Source organism: Chaetodon auriga, chromosome 17 (genome assembly GCF_051107435.1).
Source record: "Chaetodon auriga isolate fChaAug3 chromosome 17, fChaAug3.hap1, whole genome shotgun sequence".
Classification (NCBI taxonomy): Eukaryota; Metazoa; Chordata; class Actinopteri; order Chaetodontiformes; family Chaetodontidae; genus Chaetodon; species Chaetodon auriga.
Window position 1 is genome coordinate 12,174,521 of NC_135090.1, and position 25,441 is coordinate 12,199,961.

General features: G+C 44.3%; 1 protein-coding gene across 1 annotated transcript in view; it reads right to left on the bottom strand.

Annotated features, from left to right (window-relative positions):
• Window positions 1–4,536: 4,536 nt before the first annotated feature.
• Window positions 4,537–25,441, bottom strand: part of sdc3 (syndecan 3) — a 34,698-nt gene continuing 13,793 nt past the window's right edge. Inside the window, exons 2-5 of the mRNA XM_076755309.1 lie at window positions 12,962–13,055; window positions 9,234–10,096; window positions 7,432–7,618; window positions 4,537–5,296 (exon numbers count right to left, since the gene is read on the bottom strand). Coding sequence (XP_076611424.1) covers window positions 5,130–5,296; window positions 7,432–7,618; window positions 9,234–10,096; window positions 12,962–13,055 — 1,311 coding nt within the window. The 3' untranslated portion in view covers window positions 4,537–5,129. The remainder of the gene's footprint in view (window positions 5,297–7,431; window positions 7,619–9,233; window positions 10,097–12,961; window positions 13,056–25,441) is intronic.

The window sequence follows — 25,441 nt, forward strand, 5'->3', positions numbered from 1 at the left end:
GAGGTACATTTCCATATCAGCCACCGACAACCCAAGGCCAGGACAGCTTGCTGTCTTTCCCTGGATCCAGGGAAAGGCAGCCTCCGTGGTACTCCTCCACATCAGTTGACCTTGGTTTCATCTGGTTTGATGCAAAGAATGTAAACTGAAGCCCAATTTAGAATAATTTCCTTCCCCGTGTGCTTGGAATTCCCCACGGACAGTTTAACCAATCACTTCATGAGTACATTTTTATGTGATGACTTAAGAACAATAACATCTGTGGCTGTTCCTCCCTTGAGGATCTACTGAGTTAAACAAGTGTAAATGGGCTGTGAAGAGGCTGTGATCATACATATACACATACAGTAGCTCTGCATGCTGGGTTACACGTTATGTCACTGGGTCAAGGGAATGCTGGTGAGCAATGACACCATAATGAGACTTCATGTCTGCACGGCAGTTCTTTTGAAAACTAAAATATATCCTCATTCTCAGCTGCCTTTTTTTATCTGAGTGAACCAACAAACAAACCCGAGGCCTCAAGTCGAGTTGAGTCACAGTCAAGACCGGCGACTGAGAGGGTCAGTTCACCCAAACTACAAAATAAACATGTTTTTTCACTTACGTCTTAGTATCTAACAATGGAAACTGCTCTGCTTTTTGTTTTGAGATATCTCCCCCTCAGATTTTTTCCTCCAGCCCAGCAAAGTGGAGACAAATGGAATTTCATTTGTAATGCTCACTGCATTGAAAAATTACATTTAAATAATTCAGCAGTCGTGTGTCTTTCCAGCAACAATGTCCTGGATACTTCGGAGAATCCAAAGACCACAGTGACAACAGCCTGTTCTCTGGGATTAGTGAGAAGAATCAGGACACTGTGTCTAGAAAGAGATCTTACTGTTTTTTAAATGGTAGAATTGGTGTGACCATCACTACAGAAGCAGAAATGTCAGACGAAACATGATCCTTAAACTCTGATAACAGCAGGACCTCACATTTATCTATGCACATAAAATTAGGGTAGCTTTAATTAGGGACTGGAGAGTGATATTAATGAAATCAAAACAATGGTACTAAAATATTCCTCAAGAAGAGACTCTGGATTAGTTAAAAGTTAAAGTAGATGTGTGAGCAGCTCTTGTGAAAACTGCTCCAATTAGCAGGTGCCTTTGGTGATAGTGAAAATGCCAACAGTGTTATGACATTTAATTGGATTTCATTCTTGTCCTCTGTTCCTCTCCAACACAGTGACGCTCTTTTTACTTTAAAGAAAAGCTGTAATTCATTATGTAATTCGTACCATTCTGAAAATCCTTCAATCCACTCATTCATGATCCATACCTGCTTAGCCTTCAGCAGGGTCGTGGTGCATTTTAGAGGCATTGATTGCAATACCTCATCAAAAAACCTGCTGAAGTGAAAGTAGAATTGCTTATCTTGGAATATACTAAGAATTAATGTATATGGAAAAAAAAAATGCACACGTTTACATTAATAAACAAAGATGGATTATCTTGGCTATTGGAGGCTCCAGAAACTCCCAGCTTCACTGCATGTTAATTGGTTGCATTAATTTAAATAACGGTACATTTGTTAGACTGTTAGGGGAAACCTGTGTCGAAACCAATAATATTTCACTTTTTGTTTTACACAGCCCTAAATAAAGTTGTGTTTAATCAAATCACGCAAGATGACTTATTTTTCAGGTCTCTGGGCAAACAGTGAAGCCTGGCGTGTGCACTGTACCGAAAGCAGTTATTCAACTCTTATTCGTATTCTTGCCGAGACTGAAATGAGAAGAAGCCAGCAGCCAGTTAACAAACCAGACATAATGTTTTAACTTGTGAGCTTTGGGTGCTGGTGGGCAGATATTTTTTAATGTTTAGACAGAGCCAGACTAGCTGGTTCCCTTTGTTTCCAGTATTTAAGCTAAGCTAAAGAGCTTCTAACAAATGAATCAGGCTACCATTGTTAGAGCAGTTGTAAATAGAAATTTTTCACTACTGACAAAAATGATGCAAAGAACCGCTGAAAAAAAATGTATATTGTGATTGTCATGTGATTTTTGTAGTCATTCGTCTGACCCAGTTCAAACCCATTTCTGTCTTATGCATTACAGAGAGCAGACTGAACACTGACAGCAGAATGGAAAATCACAGGTGTGTTGAATTATCCATTTCAACTGAAAACAAGACAAGAGAGGACAGATTTACCCAATCAGGTTTTTTATTTGGAACAGAGTGGCAGATTAGTGACAGGGCGGTGGCGTGGAGGATCCGCCTCCTCTCGCTCACTCAGCCAATGACAGAAACTCAGCCTTAAAAAAATGCAAATGTATAAAAACAGGAATGGGAACAGCAAACATAGAGTAGTGTAGCCTCCACTGGGCTTCACACACACACACACACACACACACACACACACACACACACACACACACACACTCACTCACGCATGCATACCTACACTCACACACGTACAAATTCACCCTCTCTCTTTCTCACACACACACCCACACACACACACACACGTCTTATTTGGCTACGCAGGCTTAGATGGGTACAAACACACATGTTTACACTTCGACAGTCACTTTAGAAAAGACAGTACGTGTTAAGATCATTCCTGCCTGTGAGAAAGTGGCGTGTTGTCTGTCCATCTGTCCTGCGGCAGAGACAGACAGGCAGACAGACAGTGAAAAGACAGTCAGTGTGTGTGAAAGCCACTGTGAGGGACCAGCTGCCCCTCATTCAGCAGTGAACAGACTAAACACACGCAGACACACACACACACACATGCACGCACACACACACACACACACACGTTGACAGGCTAGTCAGTGTACACAAGAGTCTGCTGTGAAATACCAAGGTGAAGCACTCACACACACACATACAGGTGGCGGGTTAAGATGAGGTGTACACACACACACACACACACACACACACACACACACACACACATATACTCTCACACCGGCGAGGGGGCAGGCGGCGTACACACACAGGAGTGGAAGAGGTGTGTTACCTGTCTGTGGAAGAGCGTGAGAACTGCTGGAGTAGGTAAACACACACTCGACCACAGTACATTCCAACTTTAACTCACCCCTCTTTTTCTTTCAAACACACAGAGATACACACACACACCGACACACACACATGCATCCACACACACCCAGACTAGTATAGTTTTGACTCCCATGCATTTTTGTTCTACAGTACTGAGTATAATAGAAGCTACTAGCCCAGTCGCACTGGTGTGGTTATTGTTACAATCTCTTAGATAGAAGCACAGCCCTCCTGTCTCCTCACATTCTCAAACCGAATCCTAGCCCCTTTTCCCCCATTGTCCCCTCCCCAAAAAAAGAGTCCAACAGCAGGTTCAAGTTGACCCCATAAACGCTAATTCAAAGCCCCTTTCTTCTCATAACCAAAGCTTCAAGGAGAAAAGTGGGGATTTTGACTGAATTAGTGCACGTGGGAGCAACTTCCTGCACGGATTCACACGTCTGATTTGTCATTAAAGCCCCTCTCACTTCCCAGAGGCCCCTCCCATCCCCAAACAGAGAGCCAATGGTGGAAGAAAAAGAAAGTGAGACATGCAAAAGGTGTGTGTGTGTGGGAGGGGGGAGATATCGGATGACGTGATGACTGGACACGTAGTTGTGCTTTTACACAGACAGACCAAACTCTAAACCAACCAGCAACTGATCCATAACTAATCAATAACATATTGAAACCACCTGATCTCGCTCATATCACGAGTGATGACTATCACAATGACGATGATGACGATGATGATGATGGGTTTGATATGTGTTTGATGTGATTTACAGTATATTCAGAGTCTGTGTGGTGTATTTGAATGCACAGCAAGTTATTTGTCTTCACCTGTGTGTGTGTGTGTGTGTGTGTGTGTGTGTGTGTGTGTGTGTACATGTGTGTGCATGTGGCTGACGAGAGCACAGCTCATCTAAAGTGATGACGGATGTGATGAATAAAAACTCTTCATGGTCATGCAGATGGTTAGTGATGCCAGAAAGGATACGCTGATATTTACATATAAACTTTTTTTTAAACTGCTAAATACACATCCTCCTGTTTCAGAATTATTATTCATTATTATTTAATTATGGTATTATTATTATTATTCACCATCCAGCCCAAAACATTGATATATTATTGGTTATTATTACTATCCGTAACTAGTCTTTGTACAGCTTAGCGGAGCAGACGGACCAGCCTATGTTTCCACAGCGGCTCCTCGACGTTGTGAAACACGCCGAGGGTTGATCGCCGTTTTCTGGTTGGCCGAGCACAGAGAGAGAGGTCAGAGCCACCTTCGAGCAGATACGAGTCTGTGTGTATGCGCGTGCAGGTGTGTGAGCGTGTGTTTATGTGGCTGTATGGATGTGCGTATGTGTCTTTGAGCACCAGAGGGATGGAAGGCACCAAAAAGACCTTTCCTCTCACCTTTTGACCCTGGGCTCTGTGCGGCCAACCAGACGCTCTGTGTGTTTTTTTTTTTGTTTTTTTTTTTTTGGGGGGGGGGGGGGTCGGGGTGAGGGGCAGAGTCAGGCCCACCCCTCTCTTCTTCTTTTGTGTCTCATCCAGCTTGCTCCACCCCTCTCCTCTCCGCTTTCTTTTTAGCCTTTTCATTCGCTCCATAAAAACAGAGGAGGAACTTTTTTTTTGTGCTAGAAAACACAGGTTAAGAGCTTGTGTTTTGTTTTGTTGTCATTTTTTTTTTTACAAAATAATCATATCATTACATACAGAACAAGAGAATCTGTAGAATATTAATAACAACATTTACTTTAAAAACATCTCGTGTGTACGTGTTATTTTTTCAGAATATATTTGGATTTTTTTTTTTTTCCTTTTTCTTTTTTTGTCCTCTTTTTCGTTTTCATTGAAAAGAAAGTTCCATGTCCGCAGAGAGAAAGGCGCTCTCAAGTGTTTTGGAGACGAGAGGAGAGAGGGATGAGGAGAGGCGAGCAGATGAGGGGGGAAGCGACGAAGAAGAGGAGGAGGAGGAGGAGGAGGAGGAGGAGGAGGACGGGGGCTCAGAGTATCTTTCTCTCTTCTCTGTCTCGCTCTTTCTCTCTCCCTCGGTGTGCGGTGCGTCTCTCTGGCATACGAGTGTTATGCGTAAAACTCCTCCTGCTTGTCTGGTTTCTGGTAGGTGACGGTGGCCTGTTTGGGTTCCTCCAGCGTGTAGCTGCCCTCGTCCTTCTTCTTCATCCTGTACACCAGCAACATCACCAGGAAGGCAGCAAACAAGGCGCCCACCACTCCTCCCACGATCACCGCTGACGAAAGACAGGAAGAGACGGTGCACGTCTTAGAAAGCAGAACATTATCCTACAAACACTCGCAAACACACATTAACACTAAAAGACACTACAACAAACACACGCTGCTTCGAACAGTCTTCAGCTGCTACCACAGCACTGCTAAGTGAAGACTGATGGCCATGAATGTGTCAACATGCGTTATGTGTGTGTGCAAAGCTTTGTGCTAGATTGCAACCCTGAAGTACCACATAGTAATTTAGCTTAATGGGGTTGGTGTAACCAATCTGCAGCAGCTGCACCTTCTCCTGCACACATCGCTAATGACCCCTTGCTGTGTGCGATAGATTAATGTGTGGTTATTGAACAGGGGGAAAAAAAGGCATTCCCTCGTTAAACTAATTGGTATTGATGCCAAAACAGAGAACAAATGGTTTATTTTCCAAAATGCTTGAGGAACACTTTGTTTCCATTCATTGTGTGGGAGGTGTTTACTTTATTTATTCCGTTACTGCCAATATCAGAGGGCACAGGCTGGGGTATTTAAGATTGGAGAACTTTTCACCATGCACTGTCACTGCAAAAGTATTCACCACTCTGGACTGTTCACACCACTTCTTGGGATTAGATCTCAGAAAAAATTAAAATTAGATTTTTTTGTCACATCTTGCAGTTTTTGTGTTAAACTGTGCATGAATATGTACTTTTACCATCCTTGATTTTACTGTGGAGGACAATTGTGATAATGGATATTAGAAATATTAATTGCACCCTTTCAAGTTTCTCATAAAAAGAACATGATGAACTACTTTTTCTTGAATCCATAATATCGGATCTTTATTACCATCACTGACAAGAACCATTTTTTAGCAGTGTGGGTCCGTGGATCAGTCAGTCCACTAAATTGGTCCAGCCATTGGGACATGAAATTTGGCACTGCCTCTCTCAGGATGAACTGTAAGAACTGTGGTGATCTCATTACTTTTCATCTAGCACCACCATCACATCAAAAAATCTAATCCATCCAACAATGGTTTCATCACTAACTATCTGCAAGACTAATGATGTTCCTGTCAGCCTCACCTCTACTTTGTGTTTAGTGCTAATATTAGTATTAGCATGAGAGAGACATGATTAAATATTATGCCTGCTAAACATCAGCATGTTAGCAGTGTCACCGTAAGAATGCTGACATGACTAGCATGCTGATATTAGCATTTAGCTCAAAGCAGCACTGTCACAGTGCGGCCTTACTGAAACCGCTAGCATGGCTAATCAAAGTGCCATGTGACCTGAGATATTTGGCTGGGAAAATAGGCCTGATTAAAATGTTATTGTTTTATTATCAAACCTTTGCACACAATCACAGAATTTCTCTTTCTGCTTGACAAACTTTGTTATAACACTGGCAAAAAAAAGTCTACTGAATCTGTGTGAACATTCAAAGATAGTGAATACCAGCAAATCACTGCATGTTCTTTAACGTGAAAGCAACTAAAGTGTCTACACATGGACAACACTATACACAAATGCAAGAGCCTGATATGTGCAGTAATTTGGTTCTATCTAGTCTAAAGTCTGTTGCCTCCTGCTCTTTACCAATGACCAGGAAATCAGCGAAAACCACCGCCAGCAGTCCACCAATCAGAACAGCTGAAGGAGAGACAGAGAGCCAGTCAGGTCAGGCAAGTTGGCTGCTCCCTCACTTTCTACAACAGCTCTTTGGGATGAAGAGAGGGGGGCACTTGAAAGGAAATTGGATTTGCCCAGAGGGAAAATGATGAGAAAAAGAGGGGAGGAAGGAGGGGTTGGATAACCCAAGAAGGGGATTGCTTGTTCTCAATGGGTCAAACGGGGCTAAGCAGCACATTTACTTATCGTGATGAATCTGCACTACGTGAACGCGAGTTACTGCCTGTTTATCTTAGCAGCTCCCAGTAAGCAGGGAAAGAATACAGGAGGCAACAGGGAAATGCAATCTGTGGATCTAAGAGGTGACTACCAAGTGGTTTATATGACAGAGGAAGAATGGTGGACAGACAGGATCGGACAGACATGCAGTGAGACAGACGGACACGGAGCTGGATGACAGGACAAATATGTGGACATGACGAAAAACATTAGCAACGTTAACTTTACGGACGGATACTCACCTATCAAGACCTCTTTTCTCTCCAGGATGTTCTTCTGCGGCAGCTGGGCGGCAGAGCTTCCTCCATCCACAGTGTTGCCAATCAGATCAGGATCCACTGGCATTATACCTCGACCAAGATCGTTACGTCGATCATCGCGGATCTCAAAGTCTCCACTTGGCCCTGCAGCAGCCACGTCGTTACCCTCCTGAGAGAGAAGGAGAAAAGTGAGACTAATGACAGGAAATTTAGGTTTGATGTAATCACATTTGTTCCATGGAGCTGCTACAATGAAAGTTATCCAAACTAACACAAACACAGAACTTTCCATGGCACATGTTCGCCTTTGAAACAATGAGCCTCTGTATGGTGTGATTGGTGGAAAGTTGCATACTGTCCAATACATATACACACTCCATAAAATCTGGCAGCTTAATTACAATGTGGAAAAGCAGACAAATCTAAATGCATCACGCTTTAATGCAGCACTGCTGCAAATAAACAGAAGCACACCAATCAGCTCTGGTCTGTAAATAATTAAGTTGTCAGTGTTAAAGAGGCAGTCAGACATAGGGCTGGGTATCAAACCTCAATAGTTTATTGGTACTGACCGAAATGAGTCCATTAGTACAGCATATCTAAAAAGCTAGAATGTGAGTTCTTGGTCAGATTTGTGAGTTTATTCACTTATTCCTTGGACTGATTTAATCTGACCAGATTTAAATAATCATTTTGCCAACTTTGGACTGTGGTTCTTCTACATCTGCTTGTGCTTTATGCAACATTTACAGGGCAAGGCTGGTGATAGTTTATATTTTTCTTACTGCCAGCAAATCTTCTAAAAATGACCAACCAGTACAGAACTGATCCCTAAACAAGTATTGTCAGTGTAGCGAGACCCTGATATAGCTTTTTCCTCTGTGCCATAGAGCTCCTTTTTTGTCCAGAAACTCTTTAAAAAAAAAACATAAATGAGCAACTCTCTGGCTCACTGGGTGACACGTTCTGTCATCACCACAAACAGGCACTGTAGTTTCTCTGAGTCGATCCTATGTACACCATCCTGCTGCTGTGAACGCTCAGTAGGGCAGCAAATGTGTATAAATGAACAGCTGAAAATAGTCCCCAACAAATATATTATTTGCTCCTGTTTGAGTAACATAAAAAGTACAGTGCCCAGCTGTTGTCCAGGAAATTGCTGAGCTTAGCTTGTTAAAAGGTTAGTATGATATTTTGGGAAATACGCATACTTGCTTTCTTTCTGAGAGTGAGATGAAGAGATTGATACCACTCTCGTGTCTTTACATGAAGTATGGAGCTGGAGAGCAGAGGCAATTACTCTAGCTTAGCATAAAGAGTGGAAACAAAGGGAAACAGCTAGCCTGATTCTGTCTACAGTTCCAGCGCTTCTAAAGCTCACAAACTAGCACGCTCTAATGCTGTTTGTTTAAACCATACACAAACAGCAAAGTAAAAACAACAATTTGCGGTTTCGTGGGGGAGTTATGTGCTGTAAATATGACTTGGCAAACAACGTCTTGGTGCAGTGACTTCCCAGAATCACGTCGTCACGTTGGCAGGCGGCTTGCCTGGGTGGATGGGCAAACTGTTTCTTCATCATAATAGTTACACCATGTAACTCCCTCTGAAACCCACACTTTTGACCTGCAGTAACTCTGAGCCTACACTCCACTATGGGAGAAAAAATATTGTCACTCCCTACTGTAGTGTAGAATTTGGTGTTTTTGATTGCGGGGGATCAAATATTAACATGTTTGTATTCTGTATTCACATCATAATGTGAGTTGTCTGGCTGAACTCACCTGTGAAGTTGTGGGCTGCTGTGGGCGGGTCGTTCTCTCTGTTGGCGCCGCCTGAGTGGCTGTCGTCATTGGAACTCTGGGCCTGAAGGGGACCCTGGTCTTGACAGTGGCGGCGGTGGTGGTGGTGGTAGGTGCAGCTGTCGTGGGTTCAGGGGTGGTCTCCGCTGTGGTGGCCGTGTCATCCTCGGTGGTGGTTTCCATCTCGAAGTCTGGGTAAAACGGTGTGGGTTCAGGTGACCGGTACACGTCCTCTTCTTCTTCTGTGGTGCTCAGGTCATCCGAACCGGCAGAGGGTGCTGCACTTTCCGCAGTGCTGATTGCGGGGTTGGTGGTCACCACAGGGACGGCAGAAGGGGATCGCGGGGCGACAGTGGTCTGGGCTGCGGCCCTGATTCGCTCCAGCTCTCTCTCTCTTTCAAGCTCACGCTCTCTCTGCCTCTCCCTCTCTTTCTCGCGCTCTCTCTCACGTTCCCTCTCTCGCTCGCGCTCTCTCTCCCTCTCCCTCTCCCTCTCTCTCTCCATCTCTCGGACCCGCTCCCTCTCTCTTTCCCTCTCTCTCTCCCTCTCCAACTGCCTCTCCCTCTCCTTCTCCAGTTCCCTCAGCCTCTCTTGCTCTCTCTCTCTCTCCCTCTCTTCCTCTCTCTCTCTCTCCAGCTCTCTCTCTCTTTCCCAGAACACACCGCTCTCTCCATCAGCCTCAGTGGGCAGCGGGGTACCCGTGGCGTCCTCCGGGTTGGGGCTGGGCTCAGCCGCAGGGGAGGCGGAGGGTGCGGGGCCGGTGGCCTGGGTGGTGGAGAGGATGAGGGGCTCTTCTGTGGTGAAGGACACACCCACTGATGTCGGCCTCATTCTGATCTCAGGAACTGGAGAGGAGAAACAACAACAAGCAAAAGTTAATACATGTATACATCTCACTCAACCCACTCCCTCTCTCATGCACTCTCCTCCTGCTGTAATTTACTCTCTAATATTGAGTAAATTAAGATTTCAGACACTATGTTTGCATCATCACTAACTTTATTTTTTTGGATCTATAAAAATGTGACACAGACCTGCCATGCACACTTATTTTGTTTCATTGTGCGCATTTTTCAGGACACGATATCATGCAAAAATTTCAAACTTAAGATATAGTAAATGCAGTGCACCATGTAGTCAATGTGAACTTTTTACTATTATTTTTGGGGCATTTTTGCCTTCATTTGACAGGTTACAGCTGGGAATGAGGACAGGAAGTTTGAGGGCAGAGAGATGGAGACACACAACTTCCTGGCCAGAGTCAGGCCAGTTGGGAAGGGTTAGGGTTAGGCTAAGTGAAATGGGTAAATCAAATAGAAAACAGGGCAGTTGCAGTCCCTCAGAACTGTAGGCATACACATCAACCCAGCGCTCAGTCAGTGCATGCAGTGTGCATGGCCAAGCAGGGTGGCGGGAACATGGACAGCACAGGAGAAAGAGAGAATGAGACAAAGAAACTGTAGAGCATTAAAAGCAGACAAGCCCGAGAGGGAAGAGCTGCTAAATGCTGTAATATCTTCATGGCCATGGTACGTGGTTGGTGTCTAAAAGACAAAAAAACCACACTGTGCCAGCAGGGGCGCCCTCAGCACATCATACACAACCTTTCCCAAGCTGATTCTGTGTTTTACAAAACTTTGTCACGCTATGAAAGCAGGAGACATGCATGGAAATAATCTGGAAAATAAAGACCTGCACACTCAGGTGGAAGCGTCTCACACAAGTCCAGTCCAAAAAGTGCAGAAAAATGATACGAATGAACATTCATTCCTGTCGCCTTCATTATGAAAGTGCAGCTGAATAACTCTTGAAATTGAAGACACTCGGCTGCTTTTAACTATTTGGCATTTTTGGTATTAAAAAGTAAAAGATATGTGACTGGCATAAACAATAAACAGAGAAAAATCTTCCAACTAAACGCTTTCAGTATACATGGTCTGCTGTGAATGCAGTGAATGTGAAGATGGGCTTGGACTGATGTTAATTTCCTCGCCTGAATTTTTATCCCAGTCTGCCCTGTCTCCTCACTCTGGTTTGGACTTCTGGCTACACTGAGCTGACATTTTTCTCACCTGAAAATGGAGCTTGTCAAAATCGGTCTCCATCATGGATAAATCTGAATACACCTGCCTCCTGTTTTACACCTGCTGTATGGTGGTGTCAGTCAGGGGTTAAAGGGGTTGTCAGGGACGTTTGTGTTGCTCTTCCATGAGGTTGGAGGATGCTCAATGCACAGATTAAAACAAAGACTGGTCAAAATCTGTAAAGTAGAAGCCGTGTTGTTGTGTCTTTGCATCCCCTCGCCGTGATCGCTCCTTTTAAACGTCCACTTAGCCAATCACACGCAGCACAGCTATGTTTGTTTTGTCAAATGACTTCAGGGTCATAAAGCAGCGATTTCATTGACGACTCAGCGCAGCAATCGGAGCCGCAATCAAATCGCTATTTTCTGCTCGCTTAACTGTCTGACAACAGAATCGGAAAAATATGCAAATGTGAACAACTAGAGTAAACTGTGAGTTCAGCTGTATTAAAACATCAACAGCAGGAGGGGGATAGAACAAATGTTTAACCAACTGAGACTGATGGAGAAGAGGAGATTTACCTTTTTTATTTTTTTTTGCTTTTGTTTTGGTGTTTAGGGTGAATGGAGATTTTTACGAAAATGACATAAAAGAGCTGACGTGGATGCACGTAGACAGTGATTTCAAACTGAGCTGGTTGAGTCTGGAGGAGAGGAGAGGAGAGACGACGGTGCTGACTGATTCATTTTCTTCTTAAATCTCATAATAGTATTATACCATCTTTCATTTTGTTACAGCAGTGAGGCTCCCTGGGTTGAAAGAGAAACAAATTGAATTTACAGGTACAAAGACATGAAGGCTGACAGAGGAGCTGGAGAGGATATCGAAATGAGGACTTGAACAATGCAGGTTCTGTTAAACTTATCAGACGCCTCAAAATGCCACGCAAAATGCACATCTGTCTGCTGAAAATGAGCTTTTGCTTTGGAAGCAGACAGCTCTGTATCACGGTTTGAGATAAAGCAATTTGCCGGGCTGCTGTTTCGACCACAGGGGGTGCCTCTTCTGCACTCTCCTGCTCTGAATTGTAATTTATTTTGAGTGTGCTCTCCCTTAGCGCAGCGCCTGAACCTAGGGCAGCCCTCAATGAGTCATGCTTAATAAGGAGAGCCATGCTCAAGCTTCAACAGCCAGATCAGAAAATCAGCCTGAATTACACCAATGTGATTTACTTTAAGCAGGTAATTCCTAGGCACGCAGACAGCCAGCTCGCTCAAAGACAGACAGACGCTCGCAGATAGGTGCACAAAACTGCTGGTGTGTGTGCGAGTGCCTAATCTGTGTGGACTGTAATCTTATTAGAGTAAATAAGATCTGGAGGAATCGAGCCCTGGTTGCCGTTTGTTTGCGTGGTTGTGTCTGTGTTTAAAGGTGTTTTCAATGAATCTGTATCGAAACCTGTCCGTCAGGCCAAATGGCGTGTTTGCATTGTGTGACTGTGTGTGCGTGGCTTTTGTGTATGCGAGTCTGATGAACAGAGCGACCGTAACTCCAGGACAAAGAGGGAGGGGGTGGAGGGGTCTTCAGGGTCAGCAGATTGAAATCCAGCAGCTGTCGAGCTTGAAAGAACCAGGTCGTGAGTGTGTCACCTCTCACACACACACACACACACGCACACACACTTACAGCCAGAGCCGGAGCCTGAGTAGAGGTCCTCATCGTCGTAGAACTCGTCTCTCGTCGAGCCTTCATCATCGATAGACGGCGACCAAGTCTGTCCCTGAGACAGACACAGAGAGGAGGGGATACAGATGACAGAGATTAGAGTTATTCATCGTGAATGACTGAGCTGTTATTCTGTTTAAAAGAGAAACCACTTTGGCAGATTACATGCACACACAGACACAGACACACGCACACAGCGGTCTGACAGGAGGTGCAGGCAGCATTACAGTGGACGGGGTAACATCTGTCCATCTGTGCGTCTATGGAGCAGCATAGTTAAAGAGTTGATCTAAAGCTGGGATTTTGGTGGAGGAACATCAAAGCCTTTAAGGAGAGAGGGGTTTTATTCAGTCTCTGCTTACGTGTCAGTTACAAGCAATGCTCAGCCTGTAAAGTAGCAGAGCGTGGAGAAGCAGTTCACTTGAATTCAGGACCGCGCTCACAATCATCTCTGTCGCCAATTAATCTGTAAATCTTTGATTTGCCAATTAACTGTTATGCTATGAAATGCTGGAAAATAATGAAAAATGCTCATTTTATGTTCCTAAAGCCAAAGGTGACGTCTTCAAATGTCTTATTTTGTCCGACCAACAGAATAAAAGCCAAGGATAATCAGTTTCCACTGAGAAAAACACTAAACCGTCACATTTGACAAACCTTAACAAGACAATATTAGACATATTTCACTGATGAACAGTTAACAAATCAACTAAGTGAACTGCAGTGAACAAGACTTCAAGTCATGCTAGCAGCTCTGCGAGGCTGTACTTGGGCACAGCAGAGCTAAAGGCTAACTGTAGCTAAAATGCTTACGATGACAATGCTAACCTGAGCAGGTATAATGTCTACCATGTTCACCATCCTAGTTTAGCATGTTAGCATGCTAATATTTGCTAAGCACACAAGTACAGCTGAGGCTGATCGACACGTTTTTAAAATTAGCATTTTGTCCCATTGATGCTAGCTTAAACACTGCATCACCTTAACCTGGAGTGTTTACAGCTCACCCTGAGAGGAATACGAATGTGTGATGGCAGTTCATCCAATAGTTTGGACATTTCACTTAAAACCACAAATGTGAACCTCATGGTGGAGCGAGATGGAAAAACGAAGGCATCACCAGAGTCATTAAGGTTTAATCCCTTTGAGCAGCATGGAAATCTGTACCAAATTTCATGGCATGACATCTGATCATTGGAGCTAGCGTGGCTAAAAATGCCCGTCACAACTTCCCAGAGCACAGGGTAACATCTTCAAACTGATTCTTGTATCTGGCCAACAGTCCCAAACCCAAAGATGATCTGTTTGCCGAGATAAAACAGAAAATCAGCAAATCCTCACATTTGAGAACAGAACGAGCAAATATGTTCCTTTATAAATGACTTAGACAATCTATGATCAATATTGCTGTTGGCAAATCTTTTCAGTACACTCTTGAACTCCTTATGTGGCTAAAATCCCCATCTGTTGTGAATAACCACTGCTGTGCATTTGAGTTTTACAGCTGCACTCTGAAGCCTCTCTGCCTGATATCTGCCTGCTAAATGCTTCTCGTGGATCAATTCGCAGCATCCTTCCTGCTCATCACTGCACCTTAATCTGGGCCTATTTCACGCACGCCTGTGAGGGGAAAGTGCGAGCTTGCCTGGCGACCTCCGTCAGGGTCAGAGATTAGGCGTGGGTCGTTCGGGGGTTGAACCTCTGAAGTGAATGACCTCAGCCTCCGGTCACTTTGAGGCTGATCCCTCTCTCCTCATTCATCGCTCCCTCATTCTCTTGACCTCAATCCCACATCCCTGCGATGTTTAAACACACACTTAAGCATTCGTCCATCACACAGGGTCAGATAATACTGCTATCAAATGCATGCACTTAAGAGACACCGCCCATGCTGCAGCGCGACGATACGTTTCAATTTCAAACTACAAGCTACTACATAAATATGAAGCCTTGTTATAGATTCAACGGCTGAGCTGTGTGTAAAGAAGCTGTACTGATCTCCACCTCTACCAGTTCTGACAATAAAATGTTTGTACACATTCTAGCATCAGTAATAAGAGCTCATAATATATAACATCATAACACTCTGACAGGGGCTATTCTGCATACTCAATACTTTTAATTTTGACACTTTAAAACATGTGCATGAATAGTGTTTTGGGGTTTTTCTTTTCTTTTCTTTTCTTTTCTTTTCTTTTCTTTTCTTTTCTTTCTTTTTTTTTTTGGAGACAGCAAAACAAGCTGTAAACTGACATTTTATCATGCAAAGATTTACATTCATTTGAAGTTGTGATTTCTGGCAACCTGATGGATATACATCCAATATTCACTCTCCTATATTTGTGTCTTGGTCTCCGGCAGCTCCTGAGGGAAGTATGTGGCTTTTTAGCAGCTAAATGCTCACTCACCCATTATGTTCACCAGCTGGTCACTAACTTTGTCTGTCTGCCGTTTGGTGCTGGGGAGGGAGTTTACTTTGGGTTTATCAGAGGTCTCTCATTGAAAACAGCTGCCTGCTGCAGTGACTGGAAACGAAAACAGTGAAGTTTTGGGACAGAAATCCCCCAAAAAAGAGCTGAAAGATGCTAAAATGCTCCTTAATGCTGAGCTCAAATGCAGAGTCAAGCGACTCCTTTCACATATATTATGAGCAGCGTGTTAATATGACAATATTGTTGACAGCAGCTTTACTGACATTTGGCTGATAGTACTTCTATACTTTCACATTAAGTTTAGAAAGCAGAATTCTGTATTTTTACAGTACGGTACATCTTTTACTTAAGCAAAGGAGCTGAATACTTCCTCTATCACTGCATTTTGTAACCAGATTGGGCTAAATACACAGTTAAGTAGCACAGTGCTGTGAAGCCAAGAACAAAGGGCTCAGTTTTGCTTCAGGTATTGGAAAACAGTCAGTCCACTGCTGAAAATGTGACCAAAACAAACTTATCTCCTCAGCAATCTTAAGCCCATCCTGAGGCCCCATGGAGCTGTGTCTTTGCTAGCCTGTGATACTAATTGTATACACACACACACACACAAACACACACGCAGTCACTCTGACAGAGAAGCAGAGGCTCCTCCCCGGCTCCAGACAGAAGAAACCTGATGCCTTTTAAAAGCCAATAAAAGCATAATGGAATCTAGAAACCCGAGCATCTCAGTCCATCACAGCTCAGCATGAGGTGGAGCTGAAACGCTATATGTACCTCCTGAAAATGAAATTGACTTGAAGTCGTTTGGGGCCTCGACACACCGAGGATATGGGCTTCACAAAGTGGAGGGATGAGAGAGTGTGTGTGTGTGTGTGTGTGTGTGTGTGTGTGTGTGTGTGTGCTTCACGCTTCCAGAGTAAAGATGTGTGTCTGAGGGCCTGCTGATCACAAGCCCTGAAACTGTTGAAAAGTACTAAAAAGACGTCTCAGTGCAAGCATGACATGAATGTGTGTGTGTGTGTGTGTGTGTGTGTGTGTGTGTGTGCGCGCGTGTGTGTGCGTGTGTGTGTGCCGTATTCCAAGGATCAGTTTTGCAATGAAGGCCGTTGCTATGGGCAACCTTTGCCTTTCACAGAAATTCCCGTCTCCCAGTGAGAAGCTACCAGACACACACACACACACACACACACACACACACACACACACACACACACACACACACACTCTCTCTCCCTCTCTCTCTCGCTCACACACATGTATAAGAGCTCTAACTACATAAGCAAAGGTGTTATGTAACGTCAAATAAACAACCCTAAAAACCAACATCAAAACAGTCTGCTCCTCCAGCTCCCCCCTCTATCTCTCCCTCCCTCTCCCCCGCCTCCCTTTGCCTCCCCCTTCTGGATCCACAAACTCCGTGCCAGTGTATCCCCGTCCTCGCCCCATTTTCCTTTCATCTTAAACTCCATTTCTTATCTTGAGGCTAGCCCCCTAAATTCAGCGTGACTCAAAAAAAAAAAAAACAACACAAGCACATACTTAAATAAACACACACACCCCACCTCCAAGGCGGCACCAGAGCCCACCCCAGGAGCCCCTTTTACAAGTCCCCTATACACACAACAACCTCCAGGACATACTGTAGATGCAGAGGCTAGTCTGCTGTTTGCTTATTTTCGGGTTTGGAACTGGTGTGTGTTTAAATGTGCATCATCTATGTTTATCCTAACCTAACAGTAATATGTAATCACCCTCTGTGCCTCGACATGTTTAATTTATGAGCCGATATCACAAGTGTCAATTCACAGTATGGCGGGCAGTAGTGCGTCACTGTATGTAATTACAGTGTGTGTGTGTCTGAATGGGTATAATCACAGGTTTTGTTTGTGGTGCATGTGTACAGACGCACACAAATGCCCTTCAGACCTACAGTATGAGTGGGTGTGTGTGTGTGTGGGGGTTTTTACGTGATTTTGGGGGAGTCGAATAGGGCCAGCTCTGCATTTTGCCTCTGTTTCAGGAGCTATAAACAGCTGTACTTTGTGCCTGCGCCACATAGCTAACTAACCACAACGAGACGCAACGAGCTCTCCTCCACCGCACGCATAACCCGGGGCCAAAATCATCTGTATGTTGCCCTCAATTTCCCTCCACCGCTGCATTTTGCTCCCATTTGTTATAAAAGGAAACTGTAAGATGACAACCATATTCCACTGGATCTGCGGAGTGAATGCAATCCTGGTTTTTGGCAACGCATGAAGCAATGCCATTGTAAGACACACGGTGCCAGTTGGAGTCAAAACAATCTGGGAGCGTGGAGTATATAATTATGTATACTTGTGTTAAAAGAGAAGGGGAAAACATAAAATTGAAGGACGAAAAAAAAAAAATCTGAAGCAGACAAATAATCTGTGTTTGCTGGACAACTGTCATGTTCTGACAAAGCAAACACAGGTGTGTCCTCTGACGGTGTTGTGAGTCAGGTAGCAACCTGATCTAAAGCTGACATCAGGCTTTGCACCATACATTTGATCCTACAAACTGTGACAGCTGCTTTTACAGCGACAGCGCCTGGATTTTATACCTGAGCTGACGCGGCTGCAGTTTCACAGATATTAATGTTCCACAGGAGCTGATTTGTTCCAGATTTTAATTTAGGATGGAAAAAACGGCAAGACTTTAAGTGTGTGACACTACAGCAGCAACACTGCAGCAACTTGGCAATAAGACAGTGTGTGTGTGTGTGTGTGGGTGGGTGTGTGTGTGTGTGTGTTATGTGACAATTACCAGCATGAGTGTGGGAGAGAAAAAGACCATGGTGTGTGTGTTATGTCTGTAGGACTACCAATAAAGATGCAGGAAGTCAGATAACAATAGGAGCCAGAGGTAGTTATATAGACACACTAAACCAGGTTTCACACACACTCACTCACACACACACACACACACACACACACACACACACACACACACACTCAGTGCTGGTGGAAAATTAGCTGACAGATTTTTTAAGTATTTTTTCGCTGGATTTTCTGGCTGGTCCAGTTCAGCTCAGTTTGGAGATCCCCTTTAGGCCAGCTGGGCAGATAGAAAGCTTCATTGTGATTGACTTCAAATGCATTCCTCAGTAACCCGAGAGGCTGGTGCTGCACAATGCCTGGCACACATACACACACACACACACGCACGCACGCGCACAAGCATTTTAAGCTCCTGATAAAGTAGACGCAATGCTGCTCTGCTTTGGAGAAATAATCGTTAATTGTGCTTTTTAATATGTGAGATTTTATCGGAGCGAATGTTCTCGACCGCTGCTGCTTCTCTGAGCTCTCTAACTGTGAAGAATAATTTGAATACTCCCTCTGCTTTCTGGCACCATCTGTGAGTCCCACTCCTCTAGCTGTCCCTCCATTTACTGCATCCACAGTGTTGGAGGAGGAGAGGGAACAGAAATACAATGAAAAAGGCACCGAGGTCACGTCCATTGTCTTCATTTCTAATGTCTGTTTTTCACACCGCACCATTTGTTTAGGACAGATAGAAATCAACTAGAATATTTTCTCAAATGTAAGCACGATCTAGAAGATTTGCATCCTTAAATTAAACTTCAAAAAAGGTAATAGATTTATCACAGTCTAAACCTCTGCATGCCACAGTCCAACCTTTGAACAAATCAGTGTGTACTTCTGGCTCAGCTCAAAGTTTGTATGTCAAACTTGCTAAAATTTCTACCAAAGCCTTATATGAGCAGAGTCACAACTCCAAACCAAATGTGTATTATTATGTGTATTATTGCTGCAAATGAATGGTTTAAACTTCAATGTGGGTGTCCTGACTGAGCTGAAGTGCTGGAAGTCAAACGTCTCGACCAGGCACTTGAACACAGCGTGATAGTAATAATCATCTGGCAGGAATCTGAGATCCAGATCAGCCCCAAAATGAGGTGGAGTGATCTTTATTTGCCACGTTTCTAACCACCCTGCAGTTAGACTCACTGTGGTGGAGAGCCCACGCCTCATGAAGCGGCTGCTGATTCACGGCCGTCTCTGTGTCCGCTGCTCTCCGGAGCAGTCTGACCCACCCTGATAAGACTTGGACAGTTTAAGCAACGCTGCTCACTGACAGGAGTGGACCGTTGATAACTCCCTACCTGGAAAGGGTCAGACCGCTTGGCGCATGCCCTCCGACTAATCGTGCTCTTACAGGAAAAACTGCAGCCTGTTTACTGTTTGTATTGTTCCACACCCATCTTTCTTTCCGGAGTGGATCCCCGACCCTGTCAGAAGTGACCTCTAATCTCCCTCCATCTTTTGCTTTTCCGCCTCGTCTCACTCTCCGCCCTGCTCTTCCCCTATTACCAGCTGGGCAGGTTGGACGGCTGCCAACCTGGACGCTAACACACTTACAGTCAGACAAGGAGATGTGAGAGAGATGGAGGGCAGCCAGTGTGTGAGTGTCGGTGTGTGTGTGTGCATGTGTGTAGATGTGTGTGTGTGCGTGTGTGTGTGAGTAGGTTACCAGGTGATGGCCTGGTTAAGACACCTGCCACCTTCAGCAGAGATTAGCACAGAAAGCTTCTGCACAGTCACACTTGTGTTCACACACTTGATGACAGCTTATAACACACACACACACGCACAGAGCCAGACAGTTGGATGAGACAGTATCTTGTAGCAATGACGTCAGGTGCACTCCTGTGAACCTTGAAACAGCTAACACCTGCAAACCACAGCCAAGGGGGTCAAGGAAATCCTGTCTCAGTCTGCCTGGGTCACTTCAAACCCTGAAGATGCTCCATCATTCATGGGCATGTAATGAGCTAATGGGCCCCTGGGCTCAGACACATAGACCACCAGAGCACCCCAGCACATCGCCGTGAGATGTTTTGCATGTTTCTCTGTAGTATTTTGCAGGTTTATTTTAACTCTGTTGTTGGCTGTTGTTAATGCTTCAGATGAAGAAAAGGCTGTTTAAATCCTCTCCAATCCTTCCTGTCACCACAGATGCACATTAGCAAGATTTCTATGCAAATGTAGCACAAATTTGGGCAAAATCTACAAAAGAATTAATGAATTAATTAATTAACGCACGTTTCCATCCACCACTGTTTGACCAATATTACGACTTCATCGAGATGACCAGCTGGTGGTGTTCATTCTCCAGTTAGGTGCCATCAAACCACTGCAGAAGCAGAGGGTGCAACAAGATGTGTCCTTCAGACGGATGAAAATGATCTCCACATAGGTCTGATGTTTCATCTCTTTAGTTAAATCACATGCTTCTTGTGCATCATGATCGATTTGCAAAGTCTGTCTTCATTGAACTTTGTTGAATTTGCTTTAATAAGTACACCAACCTTTCAACATCCACACAGCATGCACACATTTCAGCGATATTTCATTTCATTGTTCCTGCATCGGCAAGCGCTGTGCAGCTGTATCATAAAAATCTTCAGTATCTCACAGATATTTGATATTAGAGGTTACAAAGGGGTTATCGGGAGAGAAAGTGTGATCTATACATCCCTCTTCAATTCAGTAAAGCATCTGTTATCTTCATTGTCTAAACGTGCCACTGAATCACAAAATCTCCTCCCAGCTCAACTGTGAACTTTGATGCTATTAGGCAAGAAAAAAAAAACAGGGATTGTACTTTTAAATAAAAATTACGCAAGATTTTTCACACAATAAGCGATACATAAAAACCCCCACCCCGTGGCTTAAAACCATTCGGCATCCATCAGAATGATTTCCCAACTATATTCCTCACACACACATTTACTGTTATAGCTGTAATGTGTGTGATGAACGTCTCCTCCTGTGATATCATAAGTATTTTCAGCACCCCGGGCCTCCTGTTTTGGCTGTAAGCCAAATAAAATAGCTCCAATTTTTAAAGTTAAATTATCATTTAGTGTCAAGAGATTCTTTGCAGTAACAGCTGCAGCAGGGGGTCATGAGCAGGCGTCACTTAGTGTTTGCAGGAAGGAACCCACTGAGCAATTTTACCCTGATTAGCTGTTTAAAAGATGGGGAGTGGTTCTTGGATAAAAGCAGGCTACATGGGCTTTAATAGAAAAAAGTATCTTAGATGTCCATGTTCACAAGAATTTGGGTTATAAAACTAAAATAAAGTTAATAAAGACATTTTTTTTAAGCTTCTAGTGTTATCTTTTTAAATGTAACAACCTAAAACTGCTATTCAACAGGAAAAAGATCCTTGAGGACACGATGCTGTAAGTGCTGTGAGTGGGAAGGTAGAAACGCTAATTTTGTCCTTGGCCAAACACATTTCTGATCTTTTCCTGCATGTTTGTCTCAGTTGTTCACACACAAATGCTCCCCGTGACCAATGAACGTGAACCACCGAGCAAAAACTGTAAACATGTTCGGATATGACAGCCAGGAAATGAGTGAAACACTTTTTCTTCCCCCCACTATTTTTAGTGCTTTCTGCCGATCAAACTCCTGATAGCGCTACCATGGCTGATCCAAATCGCAGCCACGTTGGTCGTCTTAATTCCCCCGTACAAAACCTGTGGGAGGATGGCATTACATTGGCTCTAGTTTGTTATTCTAGCTCGCTCGGGCCCTAAAGCTGTCTCAGCGCAGCACCAAACCACAGCTGAGGAGCATCCAGGCACTAATATTATCTTTCTAATATTATCTTTCTCCACTGAGTTATAAGGACAAAGATGATCTAAGTGATGAATGCCCTTATGGAAAGTCATGCATCTGCTAAATATGGTATATGGTACAGTGAACGGCTTGGTCAGAGAGCTGCAGGTTTAGAACAGGTGCACACGGTGGAGGAGAACTTGTGCATCTGGATCACTGAAAGGCAATTTAAATCAATTTTCATGCAGAAAGACTTTCAGCAGTTATCTCATATATCTGTTACAAAACAATAGACCCCAAATCCATTTATGGCAATGCTCAGTGCACCTTCAACAGAGCGTAGAATTACTTCATATCAGTCAAAGGCTATAGCATTTGCTTCACTGTTAGCTCAACCATTAATCCTGATTAGATGGAAGGCTGCCTGCCCTCCCTCTTCTACACAATTCATCCTGGAGGTCATGGTATGTCTTAAAATATAGAAACTTCACTTTGAATTGCTTGAAAATATGATAGAGTCTGTTTCCCTTCACTGATTATGTGAAAAACTGATCTTTTCTAGCAACCTGATTGCTAATGCCATTTACAAGCAGATATTCTGACCTTTTCCCAACAATACAAACATTTTCTGCTCTGTTTTCTGTAATTGCCTCTGTGTGGCGGAGTCTGCCATTCCCGCTCAGGATTAAAATTGCCGACCTACGCACAGGGATTCACAGGAAATAAAGCATCTATGTAATCCAGTGTTATTTAATTGTACATGATATCAGTTCGCTCTTCCCTTTCCTACAGCCGTATCAAAGCTGTATTCAATTATTGGAAATGCAAACCGAACATTTCCGACTGCTGCTGCTTCACATTAAAAGTGTTCAACGGGCAAAGCACATTCAGATTTTGGTTAATTATTCTTGACTGACTTCTTTATCAAAATGCACGTCTGTTTGGTTGCACTGTAAACAGATACAGCAGCCGCTCCTCTGCTGTATTTCTGACAAACTAGCTGCTCCAGGACTGTTTGCTGTAATACTAAACTGCACTTGCAGTTACCACGGCAACCACAGGTACTGCCAAATTAACCACGACCTTAAGGATTACAACTATAAACGCCACGAGGGAATGAATGCAATAATGTAAAAAAAAAGAGAGGCTTCCAACAGTGAAACTGACTATTCTGTTGGTGTTTGAAGGGAACGTGATCGGCTGATCGGAGGCTGAAGGAGCAGCGATTCGGGCAGTCACTCAGCGACGGAGTGTGTTTAACCTTTAATGTCTCTGTATCTCTGACAACACGAACAGCTGACACTGAAACTGACTGCAGACTCAGTAGAGGTCACATGACTGTGTAGTGACACATCAGCTGGTCTGAAACCGTGTAATGGACTGGAGCTGTGAGACCGCCACACACACACACGCATGCATACACACACTGACACACGCGCACACACAGACACACACACTAATGCATAGATCCATTCAGGTCCGAGTATAGAGGGGCAGTATGATGGGAGGAGGGGTGATAGAGAGACAGAGAGGCAGAGAGATGTATATCTGTATGTAGGACCCAGCTGTTACACTAATCTGACAATCCGGCAGGATTAAAGACCACATCTCAAGGCCTGCTCACACACACACACACACACACACACACACACACACACACACACACACACAAGGCCTCTCTGCATGGAATCCTCCTCTATTATATATGACCTTATGAAACATGCATCTCTGAGTGAGAGTGTGTGTGTGCGTCGCTGTCCTGCTGCCAGAAATGCCTTGAGATTCTGACACAACTGCCGCTCCCACACTCCACAATACGCCACCGTGCATGTGTGTGCTGATGAGGGTGTGTGCCGCGCCGTTCGGGGAGTGCCAGCGAGTGTGTGTGTGTGTGTGTGTATGTGTGTGTTGGTGAGTGTATTGATGTTTGGTTGGAGAAATGTTGCAGTGAGTGGTGAATGCTGCTGGTTGGCTGGTGAGTCAATGACTGTGTTTTTGTGGCTGCTTCTATGAAGTGCTGGAGAGAGAGGAGAAGGAGCTTGGCTGAATGCGGATTTATATGTGTGTGTGTGTGTGTGTGTGTGTGTGTGTGTGTGTGTGTGTGTGTGTGATTATAGCCTGGCTCAATGGGCCTATTTCTGCAGGACCAGTGGGAGGGCGTGGTGCCTGTGGCTGGAACTTTTCTCGTGTTTCTAAGGAACTTTTCAAAAGGGCTCAGAAATGTGGCTGCGTGTGAGAGAGAGCGCCCTGCGGACCATGATGCCTTTGTGCAGCAGAGAGCGAGAGAGAGGGGCACTCAGAGTACACTCAGAAACGGTAATCAATGGTCTCTTTTCAGCCCCAAATCGAAAACCCTAACACACCCTCACACACAAGAATATTCACACACAAATGGAGGATGATGAGAATCACATTTCTGCCCGTATACAGTAATATGAATCACAAGGCATCATCTGTGCATGTGTGCTTGTAATTACAGCTTGTGTAATCAGGGTAACAACAGTCATGCGACTTTGCGCACCCCAAGGAAGGAACGGCAAGGGCGGGGAGAGAAATCGATGCATAAAAGGCCTCGTTTTAGAGAGGAAAGGTGCGAGCAGAGGAAAGAAACGCAGCGAGTGATGATGGGATGGATGGACCCGGAGGCAGGGGAGGGTGGAGAACGACAGACGAGTGTTTTTGTCTTTGATGCAGGGGAGAAAAATCCAATCAGCCCTGTGTAATTCAATCTGGAATGGAAAGATGCACCTTTGCGAGTGCGTGTGCAGAAGGCATGATGGATATTATTATCATGCCATACCGCTCCTGTTCTCTCAAACACACACACGCACACACACACACACACACACACACACACACACACACACACACACACACAGGAGGTAAACAAACTGCTGCTCCAGGGCCATCCCGAGCAGCTGACCTTGCTACGCTCTCTTGGCTCCTTCCCATTGGTTGACTGACTTTGGCGAACTGACAGCCAATCCGGAGCCTTAGAGCAGTTTCCAGCCAACGGACTGCGGGCCAAGTGACTGTCAGCGCAGCCAGATAGCCGATTGATTCTTCATGTATCATAACAGCCCTTGATATCGAACACTAATTACGCAGGTTGTGAGATCTGGCGCCGCAGTCGACTCTCAATATGGCGAGAACAGCATATGGCCTGTGTCTTAATGGGCCAAGCAGACCGACTGCTTGTGACCTAATCACATATTTATCATGAGATACTGATTAACCCGAACAAATCAATGTCAGAAGACTTGAATCAGAGGGACGAGGAAGGAAATAAGACATTTGCTTTGTCCTGATTTTATTCAGTGAATGGCTCATGTGTTGTCTTGGCAGATGTGCAGAAGATATTTAATATTTTCCGTCATCTGATATGATTG